The 12,636-nt window shown below is 37.2% G+C and overlaps 1 protein-coding gene across 2 annotated transcripts; it reads left to right on the forward strand.

The window, feature by feature from the left end:
- The first annotated feature begins 213 nt into the window (after positions 1 to 213).
- LOC106879366 (protein dpy-30 homolog) lies at positions 214 to 8,305 on the forward strand. Of its 2 annotated transcripts, none has more exons than XM_089360299.1 (3): positions 214 to 252; positions 6,114 to 6,259; positions 8,139 to 8,305. In XM_089360299.1, exons 1-3 carry the CDS (start codon positions 229 to 231, stop codon positions 8,203 to 8,205), a joined length of 237 nt encoding a protein of 78 aa, XP_089216425.1. In that variant the 5' UTR covers positions 214 to 228; the 3' UTR covers positions 8,206 to 8,305. The 2 variants fall into 2 exon arrangements, with proteins under 2 accessions (XP_089216425.1, XP_014784373.1); XM_014928887.3 differs by lacking the exon at positions 214 to 252 and adding an exon at positions 792 to 1,937.
- The last annotated feature ends 4,331 nt before the right edge of the window (positions 8,306 to 12,636 follow it).

The following is a 12,636-nucleotide window of genomic DNA, read 5'->3' on the forward strand; positions in this document are numbered from 1 at the left end:
TATCGCGACATTTATGCTTATATGAATACATTTAAGTTGTATATGAGTGAAGTGACAACATATCTGATATTATAAAACGAGATAAAATTTTAGATGATCTGGGACATTTAACTACTATTTCTAATTTGAAAATAAGTTGTTTTTTTCTGTTATTTTCACCCTCAAACCAACCATCCTATACATTAATATTCTACTTACAATATATATATTTTTTTTCTTTATTTTCATATGAATTCAACATTTCCAGAAAAGGTCAGTAAAATAAATTCTTGGTATTTTTTCAGTTTCTTGCTGTCTAGTTTTTCAATACCCTTCCTCCCTTTCATACACAAAGAAAAAAAATGAGACGCAGAAGTTTTAGGCGGGGAAATGAATAGTTCCTTGAACTAATATCTACCTGCTGACCAAAGAACGTGGTCAACCGTAGCAATGACATGATCTCATTATTTTATATCTATCTATCTATCTATCTAATCTATCTACGATGTTCAATTCTTTCTGATTTACTTGGAAACGACGTCATTTCAGAAATATCAACCTTCCTGTTATCGATCTTCCAGAAATATCAATCTTCCCATTTTATTTGTTTATTCATTTTTACACGGCGTTCGTTCCTAAGATGTACGTTTGTTGCCACAGCGAAAGCAAAATCAGTTTTGGAACCCTCTCTTGTCATAGCAACGACACTCTTAAAACGCAGATCGGCTGCTTGTCATGGTAAACAGTTACCATGGTTACAAGAGTCAAGATTGCATTTAAGATTATTTTCGTTCGGTACAACTCACTTTGTCATTTCTTTTTCAGTTGTACAATCCAAATCTGGTGGTTTTTACTTTTGTGGCTAATGACACTAGATATTTAGTTCAACATTTTCTAATGAAATTCTTCAGTGTTCGATAGTCAGGTTCCCCTCAGTAACATAGTGATTAAGTAGTCAGTTTCTCCCCAGCAACTTGTTCACCAATTGGTCAAGCTATTATCAGGAGCTTGGTAACCAACCTGGTAAAGCTTTATCTCTCACCTTAGTAACTAATTGGTCAAGCAATTCCCAGTAGATTGATAACAAATTGGTCACCAACAATGTAGCCAACTTTGTCACACTATGTTTAGCTGCTTGGTAACCAGCATCTTTTAAGGGCAGCTTGCTAACCAACTTATCAAGCTATTTTTGGCAGCTTGCTAACCCACTGGTCAAGCTGTCCTTAACAGTTCAGTAACCAACATAGCTTTTAAGGGCAGCTTGGTAATCAACTTGGTCAAGCTATCCTGGGAAGCTTGGTAACCAACTTGGTCTAGTTCTGCCCAAAAGTCCTGTAACAAATTTGGTAATCTTTATGAAGCTATTCCCAGGATTGTAGTAACCAACTAATAATAAAATGGTCTCAGTATTATGGTCATCATTTAACGTTCACTTTCCATGCTGGCATGGGTTGGACGGTTTGACATGGAGCTGGCTGGCAGGTAGCTGTCTGTTTCCACAGCTGGATGACCTTTCTAATGCCAATCACTTAACAGAGTGTGCTGGGTGCTTTCTGCATACCACTGGCACAGGTGCATTTACACGGCGCCAGCATGGGTGTGTTAGTGTAGCATCAGCATGGGTACCAGCCTGAAAGGACAAGCCTGTACATGTGGAAAACAGCGATTTTACTTAGCTTGACATGTCTTATTAAGTACAGCAAATCACCACATCTCCTGGTCCTTTGTCATTTCCTCAGTGACTCCGAGTGACCGAAGATCCTTTCTCACCACTTCATCCCACCCTTTCCTGGGTCTCACGTGAGACGGACAGAATTTGATGAGACAGATTTTCTATGGTGTTTCCTGTTTCTGAGCAAGTTAATAATATTTCCCATGTCCAGACATATTATTCTACAGAAGGCTGAAAATGAACATGTATGATGGTGATGCTCATTTACAACCCACACACATATATGGTAGGCTTCTTTCAGTTTCTATCTGCCAAATCTATTCACAAGGCTTTAGTCAGCCTAAAGTAGAAGAAACTTGCCCCAGGTGCCATGTAGTGGGACTGAAATCACATGGTTCACACAGCCATGTCTATACTTATATTTTATTTAAGTTATCTCTCTGTTCTTTTTTCGTTTTTGTTTGTTGCCCAATATATACACCTGTAGTGAAACCTCTCTCTTGGGCATTCAATCACAAATAATAATGAAGCAGCTAACATCTAGCCTTCGGCTGCTTTAGACCCTTGTGTCCACCACCCTGATTGATTCTTATTTGCGCGGCAATTGTCTACAATTCTGTTTCGCGCCAGGGTGCATACCGTCCAATCATGGCCTTCAGATAAGGTCACGTGAGAGAGTGTTTTTCTGCTGTTCCGGTGAGCCCCTGTTCATCTATAAATAAGCCCGCTCCAACTACGCCAGTCGTCGCGACCACAGACCTTTTCAGGTCTGGTCATTTGACCACATACCAACCAGCCAGTTTCCAGCGACAACGTCATCGTCATCACCACCAATGTACTGGCTACCACAATCACGTCGGGGTCACCAGTTTGTAATAAACGACCGTGCAAACCAAAGGAGTCATCTTCCACTTTGTCGCCATCTCCCTTGGTTCGCACGGTCGTTTATTACACATCCATGTAAGTCACTCAATCAAGTTGCAGTAGTGTCCAAGCATACACTGAGATATTTGAGTCAGACATTTTCCATGTCACTTAGACTTGTGAGGTGTCTATATGTCAGAAATGTACTTAACTGTGTTGTAGGCATAAATTTTAATATAGAGCACAAACAATAGTTCTGTTTTAAAGCAAGAGTAGTGCTGTTATGATTTCAGTAATGTCCTTTATGGGGTGTTTGGGTTAAGTTCTATTTTTGTTTCTATGTATCCTTTTCCCTGGAATGGCTTGATGTATTGATGAACAGTCAAAACACTTATTGGAGAGCATAAAAATCAAAGTTGTAGTTGAGAAAAATGTAGCTGATGTAGAGGATTGGAAACCATTGGAATATTGAGAAAGAATTAGCTGTATCATGATTTGCACTGGGTATCAAATTACCGACATCATAAATGCTACTCAATGCTCTGTGAACACTGTAATGGCTGTAAAATGTAACATGAACAGCTGCAACAGAGATTACAAAGCCATGACCAGCAAGAAGTTGATGGTCTTTGGTGTGTCTCCAGTGGGGGTGACATCATGCTGCCCCACATCTTTGAACAGGGATTTAGACTCAATTCAGATGGCTATGTGAAGCAGTTGAAGACTGTGGTCAACCCCTGGCTGGAGTGGGTTGCTGCTGGAAGGCCATATGTGTGGGAGAATTTTTGGCTCCTTGCCATGCCCACTAGCAATAGTTGGAAGTGGTTATCAGAGAATTTCTATGACTTCCTGGTCTCCTAATTTGCCTGATTGTAATCCCATGGATTACTGTGTAGAGCACAGTTGAGAAACACACCAACTACTTTGCCTGCAGCACCAAGGGCAAGCTGGTGGCCAAGGTCAAGGAGGTGTTCAAAGATCTCTCCAGGGACAGTGAGGAATGCATGCACCATGTCCTGGAGTTGTCTTAAGGCCATAGTAGAAGCTGTGGGCAGCTACTTTGGGTAAACTGTTATCTCCTAGCCATAATCTAGTTGATATTTTTTGATATTTTTCAAATACTTTATTTTGGAATGCGATATTGTTTTCTTTCCCTTTTATGCAAACTCAAATTTAGCCTGAACACCCTGTATGTATGTTTCACATATAATTTTTAAGTTTATGATAATAGCAATCTCACAGCATATATTTTTAATAGTCTATGCATGTTTTACCTGTGATATTTGTGGTCATTACAAATGTAGGCACAACCATATCTCTTTATGTAACCAGAAATCAGTTTATTCTTCATTAGTAAAGGAACAGCCAATTGAATGCCATTGCTGTTTAGCTTCTGGGCAGCCCTGGTCCATCATATATACTACCATAATAGATTTTATTCAGGCATAGTGTATCTAGGACTCAATTATCCAATATCTTTTTTTTTTTTCTTAGTGACAGGCTTTGAGGGGAAATTCTATTGTTCATTTTTGTACATTGAATAACCACATAGAAGTGCTTTTTCAAGTTTTTCAAGCATTAGTTTGTCTTTGATTTGAATCCCTCATGAAGTTCATATGGTAATGTTACGGTTTACAAATGTTCGAATAAAGAGTTATAATCTCTTGCATCTTATTACCTTAAGCAGAAAGGGCAACTCACTCTCTTTTTTATAGCCTTCTACAACAGTAGATTGGGGTGGCACCTTGGGCATGTGATAGCAACCCCTTAGTCTCCTGTGTCAGGGATATGGTGAAGACATCACTAGCAGGCCGTTGGATAATCAACAAAACAGAAGATTGAAGGTTATAACTTGAAGGTTATTGCTGCCAAGTGGAAGATCTGTACCATTAGACAATGGTTGGGCATCAATTAGCAAGTAAGCTGCTACTGTGAGGCAGCCTCATTGTTGACTATGCTTGTTGCACTCTTTTACACCACTTGGTACATGGCATGATGTCCTAGAGAGACAGTCTGGCTGGGGGATGATACCAATTGCCTTAACCATCCAAGGCATTTTGTTCCTGAACAGAATAGCATCGACTGACGATGGAAATCTGCCACCACTTGGTGATACCTTCAAAACATTTCCTCGAAACCAAGGGTCATCTTAAACACCATGTATAAAATCTGAATCATAACATTCTATGGCTTTACACTGACGCCAATTGCAATGGAGAAAAGTGTAAAACACTTGTATATCTAGTGTGGCTTTACCACTGTGTTTTTGCTACTGAAATTTAAAGGTTTGTTTGAGAAACTGGATTTAATTGTTGGGATGGTTGTTGAAGGATTATTGAGACAGAAAACTCTCAGCAATAAATACCAGACTCCAGTGACTCTGTGATTCTTGGGTGGCTGTGTGATAAGTAGCTTGCTTACCAACCACATGGTTCCGGGTTCAGTCCCACTGCATGGCACCTTGGGAAAATGTCTTCTACTATAGCCTCAGGCTGACCAAAGCCTTGTGAGTGGATTTGGTAGACGGAAACTAAAAAAAGCCCGTCGTATATATGTATATGTATGTATGTGTGTGTGTTTGTGTGTCTGTGTTTGTCCCCCCCAACATCGCTTGACAACCGATGCTGGTGTGTTTACGTCCCCGTAACTTAGCGGTTCGGCAAAAGAGACCAATAGAATAAGTTCTAGGCTTATAAAGAATAAGTCCTGGGGTCGATTTGCTCGACTAAAGGTGGTGCTCCAGCATGGCCGCAGTCAAATGACTGAAACAAGTAAAAGAGTAAAGCTAGTAAAGCTCAAAACTTTCATTTCAAGTGGAAATTCTGAGGTTGTCTTATATTCTGACATATATGACATTCACATATTAATATTTTCCAATTTATTGTTTCTTACTTTGGTTACTCAGACCTCTTACTAACGTGGTACCTATCTGAAAAGGAGTCTTTATTAATAAGCTTCAGTTTGTTATTCTGTTCTAAAATGTTTTTAATACAATTAAACCTTGGGAGAGGCGTTATGCCGGAAATAAACACATGCACTGTTTCAGTCCTTTATTAATTTATAAACAGTATTTAGTTGGGTTTTTTTTTGTTAAGTCATTTCATTGCACTCTTGCAATCTCTTCAGTAACTTGTCTCTCCACTTCCATTTATTTTGAATATATTCCAAATAAATGGAAGTGGAGAGACAAGTTACTGAAGAGATTGCAAGAGTGCAATGAAATAATTTAACAAAAGACTATATAAATTAATAAAGGACTGAACCAGTGCGTGTGTTTATTACCGGCATAATGCCTCTCCCAAGGTTTAATTGTATTTCTTTCAACACACGTTTCCTCATCAAGAATCTTGCATACCAAATACACATATGAAATATGTTTTTTATGTTTGCCTATCAATATTTTTTTGTTTTTTGCATGAAATAAAAATAGTCAATTTTAAATATCTTTCAATATTATCCTAGTTACAAGATTTTTAAATAACACATCTTCAGTATATACTTTCTGCTTTCCTGTAAATTAATTTCAAGTAGAGCAATGATGTTTAGAATTGTTTAAAGTAAATTTAACAAATGAATAACTCTACTTATTTACTTTCAGAAAATATTAGGTAATGAAAAGGAGATGATGGAGTTACCAGCCAAACGGCCAAAAGTAGATCTTCAATGTCTACCAACAAGAGCTTACCTTGACCAAACTGTTGTCCCTATTCTACTTCAAGGAATGTCAGCATTAGCAAAAGAAAGGTAATATACAGTGTAGATGTTTATTACTGTGTTATATAGCTCTGATAACTTTTAACATTGGCTAGCTAAGGTTCTTGTTTTTGAACTCCTGGCTGCAGCTTCTGGGAAATGTAGTTGAGATCTAAAATACTTCCGTCCCAAACCTAACATGACATATTCGATATGACAGAATCTGTTGGCTGTTTGATTAGTTTTCTTTGTTTTGAGTGGCTAGGCGCACAGGAGTAGGTGTGTGGTAGGCAGCTTGCTTTCCAACCACATGGTTCTGAGTTCAGTCTCACTGCGTAGCACCTTGAGCTAGTGTCTTCTACTATAGCCTCTGGCCAACCAAAGCCTTGTGAGTGGATCTGGTTAACAGAAACGGAAAGAAGCCTGTCGTATATATATATATGTGTGTGTGTGTGTGTATATATATGTGCGTGTGTGTGTATATATGTGTGTGTGTGTATATACACATGTATATATATGTGTGTGTGTGTATATATATATATATATATACACATATGTATATATATATATATATATATATATATATATATGTATATATATATATATATATATATATGAATGCATGTGTGTATATGTTTGTGTGTCTTTGTCCCCTACATCGCTTGACAACCGATGCTGGTGTGTTTACGTCCCTGTAACTTAGCGGTTCATCCAAAGAGATTGAGAGAGTAAGTACTAGGCTTAACAAAATCACCTTTGAATCTGCTGGAACATATCAAGAATGAAATATGTCATTTATTTTACTAAATCTCTCCAAATTCATGAGATAAAAAATTAATTGAAATATCCAAGACAGTTGTATTTTAGTTAGAAATATGGTTGATAAAAGTTTAAAGTTTTTTTTTCTTTTACTTTCTTCAAGAACATAGCTACCTATTCTTCCACCTTTATAACCGAGTCTTATGTTAATTTAGGCTAATTCTTTTCTTCATCAGTGGGGCTTTAAAGCTTTCTGTTATTCTCATCTCTTCAACTATTAGTTTCTTGCTTCTTTCCAGAGCATTTCCTTTGCCACTGTAGCACCTGATGGCAATACTACTATGTCAGTATCATCTCATGCTACTTGATTATTAAGGTGGCGAGATGGCAGAAACGTTAGCACGCTGGCAGAAACGTTAGCACGCTGGGTGAAATGCTTAGCAGTATTTTGTCTATCTTTACATTCTGAGTTCAAATTCTGCCAAGGTCGACTTTGCCTTTCATCCTTTTGGGGTTGATAAATTAAGTACCAGTTGCGTACTGGAGTCGGTCTAATAGACTGGCCCCATCTCCAAAAAATTTCGAGCCTTGTGCCTAGAGTAAAAAAAAAAAAAACTACTTGATTATCTCACTGTACCATTTGATTGATTAGTGAACATCCTACTTTACCAGATATTTTCAGCATTTCAGTGACTATCCCTAATGGTCTAAATGTCTCCTTCTCTATCTGTATATGTAAATTTCTGTGCATGTGTGCATCTTTGTGTGTTTTGGTGCATCCAGTACCAAAGCATGCTGTCACAAAAACAGCTTGAATATCCAGTCAGCCATGCCAAATCAACAGCATTCAAACAAACCATCTCAACTTTGCAAACATGCATTATTGTAAAAACAGTAAGAGTGATAAATGTTAAAAATTTTTAAAATGAGCTTAGGGACGTAACTCAAGTGGATTAATGACATAAATTTAGATAAATGATAAAGTAGGTCATAATACTTCTCCCCTTTTCTTTACGCCCTATTAATGCTTACCATTAGGTCTTTGTGTTTTTTCCTTCTTCTTTTTCTCATACTGCAGAATATTTTTTTGTATATGTCATTCAGTACACCACTCTGTATCTGAAATGAGTGTTGCTTATTGTTGATAAATTTATTTCATTCTGTTTTCCAGGCCTCCTAATCCAATTGAATATCTTGCTTCGTATTTACTGAAGAACAAGAACCAGTATGAGAATTAATGTTTTTTCTGGTGCCGTTACTTGACTTTATAATTTGTACATAGCTGTGTATATCTTACTCTTCATACAAGTGTATTTAAATAAACCATGCCAAATGTCATTCCATTTACATTTCTCTTTGATTAAACTTTATTCATTAATTCTTTATTCCCTTAACAAAAGCTTGATGGCTAAATGGTTAAGATAATTAACTAGCTATTGATCCAGGTGTTACAAGATAATCATTATTGCTGACTGAAGCATGATCTTTGGACGTTGAGTCTGACCGAGGCACACACTACACTCATGGAGTGGTTGGCATTTGGAAGGGCATGCAGCCGTAGAAACCAAGCCAGCTCAGACTGGAACTTAGTACAGCTCTCCAGCTCTGGTCAAACCGTCTAACCCATGCCAGCATAGAAAATGGATGCTAAATGACGATGATTATTATTTTATCTCCTTAGGAGGTGTGGTTATGTGGGTGGTTAAGAAACTTGCTTCTCAACTACATGGTTATGGGTTCAGTCTCATTTTGTGACATCTTGGGTAAATGTCTTCAACTATAGCCCTGGGTCAACCATTGCTTTGGAAGTAGATTTGGTAGACAGAAACTGAAAGAAGCCCACTATGTGTGAATGTGTGTGTATGTATCTCTCACTCTCTCTCTCTCTCTCTATATATATATATATATATATATATATACATATATATATATATATATATATATATATATATATATATATATATATATATATATATATATATATATATATATATATGCTACGTCCCCTCCCTTTTGGTTACCTCCTCCCCACCTCTCAGAACTACCATTTTTCATCTTCTCTACCTACAATTTCCACCAATCACCTTGCTGCGGCTTCAATCATTGCTCTCTCATCTCTACTGTATGCCATCCTTAACTGCTATCACACTCAATTCCCTCATATATCTACCATAACCCCCCCCCCCCCCGACACATATCCTGAATCACACCTATTTCTCACCATCACTTGTTATAGTCATCTCTACTCCATCTCTAACTTCCTCTTCTCTTATGAAACTTCTTTCTCTATCCCCCATCTGTCCACTCACTTTGTCCAATTCTCTGTACCACTTATATTCACCTTGCATTATACCGTGAGAGTATGTCCCAACACCACCACCACCACCACCAACTCTGTCACCAGATAACTTGCAAGACAAAGATCCCTTGTCTAGGACAGGGAGTACAATTGAGGGAGGTTGCTTTGTGCCAGTCGAGAGGTCAAAGTGGATAGAGATAGCTGTCTTGCTGTAGAGGAGATGCATGGCTATCCTAGTCGGAAAGAGACAAACAGAGTTAAAGTTAGGGTTAGTGTAAAAGGCATCCTGTAGATTCTGTAAAGTGGTTGGCATTAGGAAAGGCATCCAGTCATAGACATCATGCCAAAGCAGACAGTAGAGCTTGTTGCAGCTCTCTAGTTTGCCAGCTTCTGTCAAACCGTTCAACCCTTGCCAGCACGGACGTGGTGATAATGTTTGCGTGTGCGTCCTTATTTTGACATTGCACAATAGTTGTAAACGAATAAGACTGTCATGCAGTACATGGTATTTGGTACCAGTCAGATACTGGATCAATTTAATCAAATAAAGGTATAGCTGGTCAAAATACTTGACAGGTGCATTATTTTATTGACCTTGAAGGATGAAAGGTAAAGCTGACTGCAGCAGGATCTGAATTGGAGATAAATTTCAGATCGTTAAACCAGTAAATCAAATATCTTGTAAGTTAAGTCCCTTCCATCTTTAACACATCTAGGTTCTCTCCCTTACTTCGTTTGTGTCACTAAGGTCGACCATCACTAATCTGGTAAGGTTGGGATCCGGTAGGCGTTTTAGTGGCGGATTTTTTGAGCGTGTGAAGGAGCAAAAATTGTAATTGTACTGTATTAATGAGGCGTGGATGGAGTACCGCATTAAAGAGTTTAGTCTAGCAAATTTGACCCCAGCGCTTACTTGGTCTATTAGCCTCTTTTACCAAACCACTAAGTCATAGGGACATAAGCCAATACTATGTGAGTGGTTGATGAGATGCAAACCTAAAGATATATACATATATATATATATATGTATATATATATGTATATATATTTGTTTTGCAAGATTTTTGATGTGAAATCGTGTGTTGAAACAGATGTTGTACTTGGGGATGGTCATAAATAAGATTAAGACTAATGTAATATAAAGCTGAAGCAAATTATCACCAAATATACAGTGCGTGTGTTTTTATTGGCTAAACTGGCAATATGACCATCCCCAAGTACAACAATATATATATATGTATATGTATATATATATATATATATATATATATATATATATATATATATACATATATATATATATATTTCGTATGTGTATTTCGTGTGCAAGATTCTTGATGTGGATACGTGTGTTGAAAGAAATACAATTAAACCTTGGGAGAGGCATTATGCCGGTAATAAACACACGCACTGGTTCAGTCCTTTATTAATTTAATTTATATAGTTTTTTGTTAAATTATTTCATTGCACTCTTGCAATCTCTTCAGTAACTTGTCTCTCCACTTCCATTTATTTTGAATATATGATCTGGCGTTGTTTCGAAACTGTTTGGTATGAGCATGTGAGTGTGTGCAAGTTCGTATGTGTGCACGCTCATATGTGTGCACGCACTTATGTGTTCGTGCTTATATGTAAGTATGTGCGTCCATATGTGTGTTTGTAACAATTTCGTTTATATCAGATCAGATAGAGACTTTTTAATTAATTTATTTACGTTCATATTCCGCATCATATGTGTGAACAACACATGCAACCATGGGCAATTGTAAGGCCCTCATCTACGTGTATTTGGTGTTTAAAATTGGTTGCGTTTCAGTTATGAGGACCGACTCCTGTATTTGTCGCAACGATGCGTCACCGGGGTGTCTAGACAGGATTTCTATGTTAATTCTGTTCAGTACACCACCATGTTGTTCTTTGGCATGCTGGTAGAGCACCGAGGTTTGTTTTTGATTATTATAGTCCCTCCAATGTTCGTTTACACGCTCAGCCAAACTTCTTGCCGTCTCACCTATGTATGTGGTGTTTCTGTTTTTACACTCACCATCCATACAGCTTATTTTGTAGACTACATTTCTGGCTTTGCAGTTGGCACCAGGACTATTTTTGCTCACAATGCAACTCTCCTCAACACACCTTGTTCTTCTGAAGGGATATGTTTTACATATTATTGATCTAATTGATCTCCCTGGTTTTTCTATAACATTTATCCTCAACTTGGTACTTTTGAGGATTTTTCGAAATCTGCGGGCCAGTTCTCCGTGTGGCGTGGCGTCCACAAACATTACTCCCTGGAACTTGTCGGTATTGTACCACGTGGTCTTTTTGTTTGTTTTGTCACTAATCCTTTGTAGTCTATTCCACTGTTTGTTACGGTATCTAGGTTGTGTTCCATTTGTATCTTTGACAACAATCTCCTCAAATTTCTTGTTAGCTCCTCTGTGACGCATCGTTGCGACAAATACAGGAGTCGGTCCTCATAACTGAAACGCAACCAATTTTAAACACCAAATACACGTAGATGAGGGCCTTACAATTGCCCATGGTTGCATGTGTTGTTCACACATATGATGCGGAATATGAACGTAAATAAATTAATTAAAAAGTCTCTATCTGATCTGATATAAACGAAATTGTTACAAACACACATATGGACGCACATACTTACATATAAGCACGAACACATAAGTGCGTGCACACATATGAGTGTGCACACATACGAACTTGCACACACTCACATGCTCATACCAAACAGTTTCGAAACAACGCCAAAACAACGCCAGATCATATATTCAAAATAAATGGAAGTGGAGAGACAAGTTACTGAAGAGATTGCAAGAGTGCAATGAAATAATTTAACAAAAAACTATATAAATTAAATTAATAAAGGACTGAACCAGTGCGTGTGTTTATTACCGGCATAATGCCTCTCCCAAGGTTTAATTGTATATATATATATATATATATATATATATACATATATATATACATATATATATATATATATATATATATATATATATACATATATATATGTGTGTGTGTGTGTATATATATATACATATATGTATGTGTGTGTGTATATATATATATATATATATACATATATATATGTGCGTGTATATATATATATATATATATATATAGATGTGTGTATTTTGTTCGTATCAGTATTATCCCATAGGATCTGGAATGTATGGGAATTCCATTCTTAAAAATTTACATCCAGGAATGACATGTAAAATATTTTGGAATGGAAAAGAAAATATGTTGGTCAAATGGAATTAAAAATAATCTCCAGAGTTTTCCTAACCTTGTGGGCTTGTGGGTGCTAGTGTCACATAAAATGCATCCGTACTGCCATGTAAAC

The sequence above is a fragment of the Octopus bimaculoides genome, chromosome 11 (genome assembly GCF_046866305.1).
Source record: "Octopus bimaculoides isolate indiv1 chromosome 11, ASM4686630v1, whole genome shotgun sequence".
NCBI classification, from domain to species: domain Eukaryota; kingdom Metazoa; phylum Mollusca; class Cephalopoda; order Octopoda; family Octopodidae; genus Octopus; species Octopus bimaculoides.

Bases quoted from the DNA above. Each gene is read 5' to 3' on its own strand.
- LOC106879366 (XM_014928887.3), top strand. From the start codon at position 1,899: ATGATGGTGATGCTCATTTACAACCCACACACATATATG. The intron at 1,938-6,113 runs GTAGGCTTCTTT...ATTTACTTTCAG, and splicing joins ACAACCCACACACATATATG to AAAATATTAGGTAATGAAAA. The intron at 6,260-8,138 runs GTAATATACAGT...TCTGTTTTCCAG, and splicing joins TCAGCATTAGCAAAAGAAAG to GCCTCCTAATCCAATTGAAT.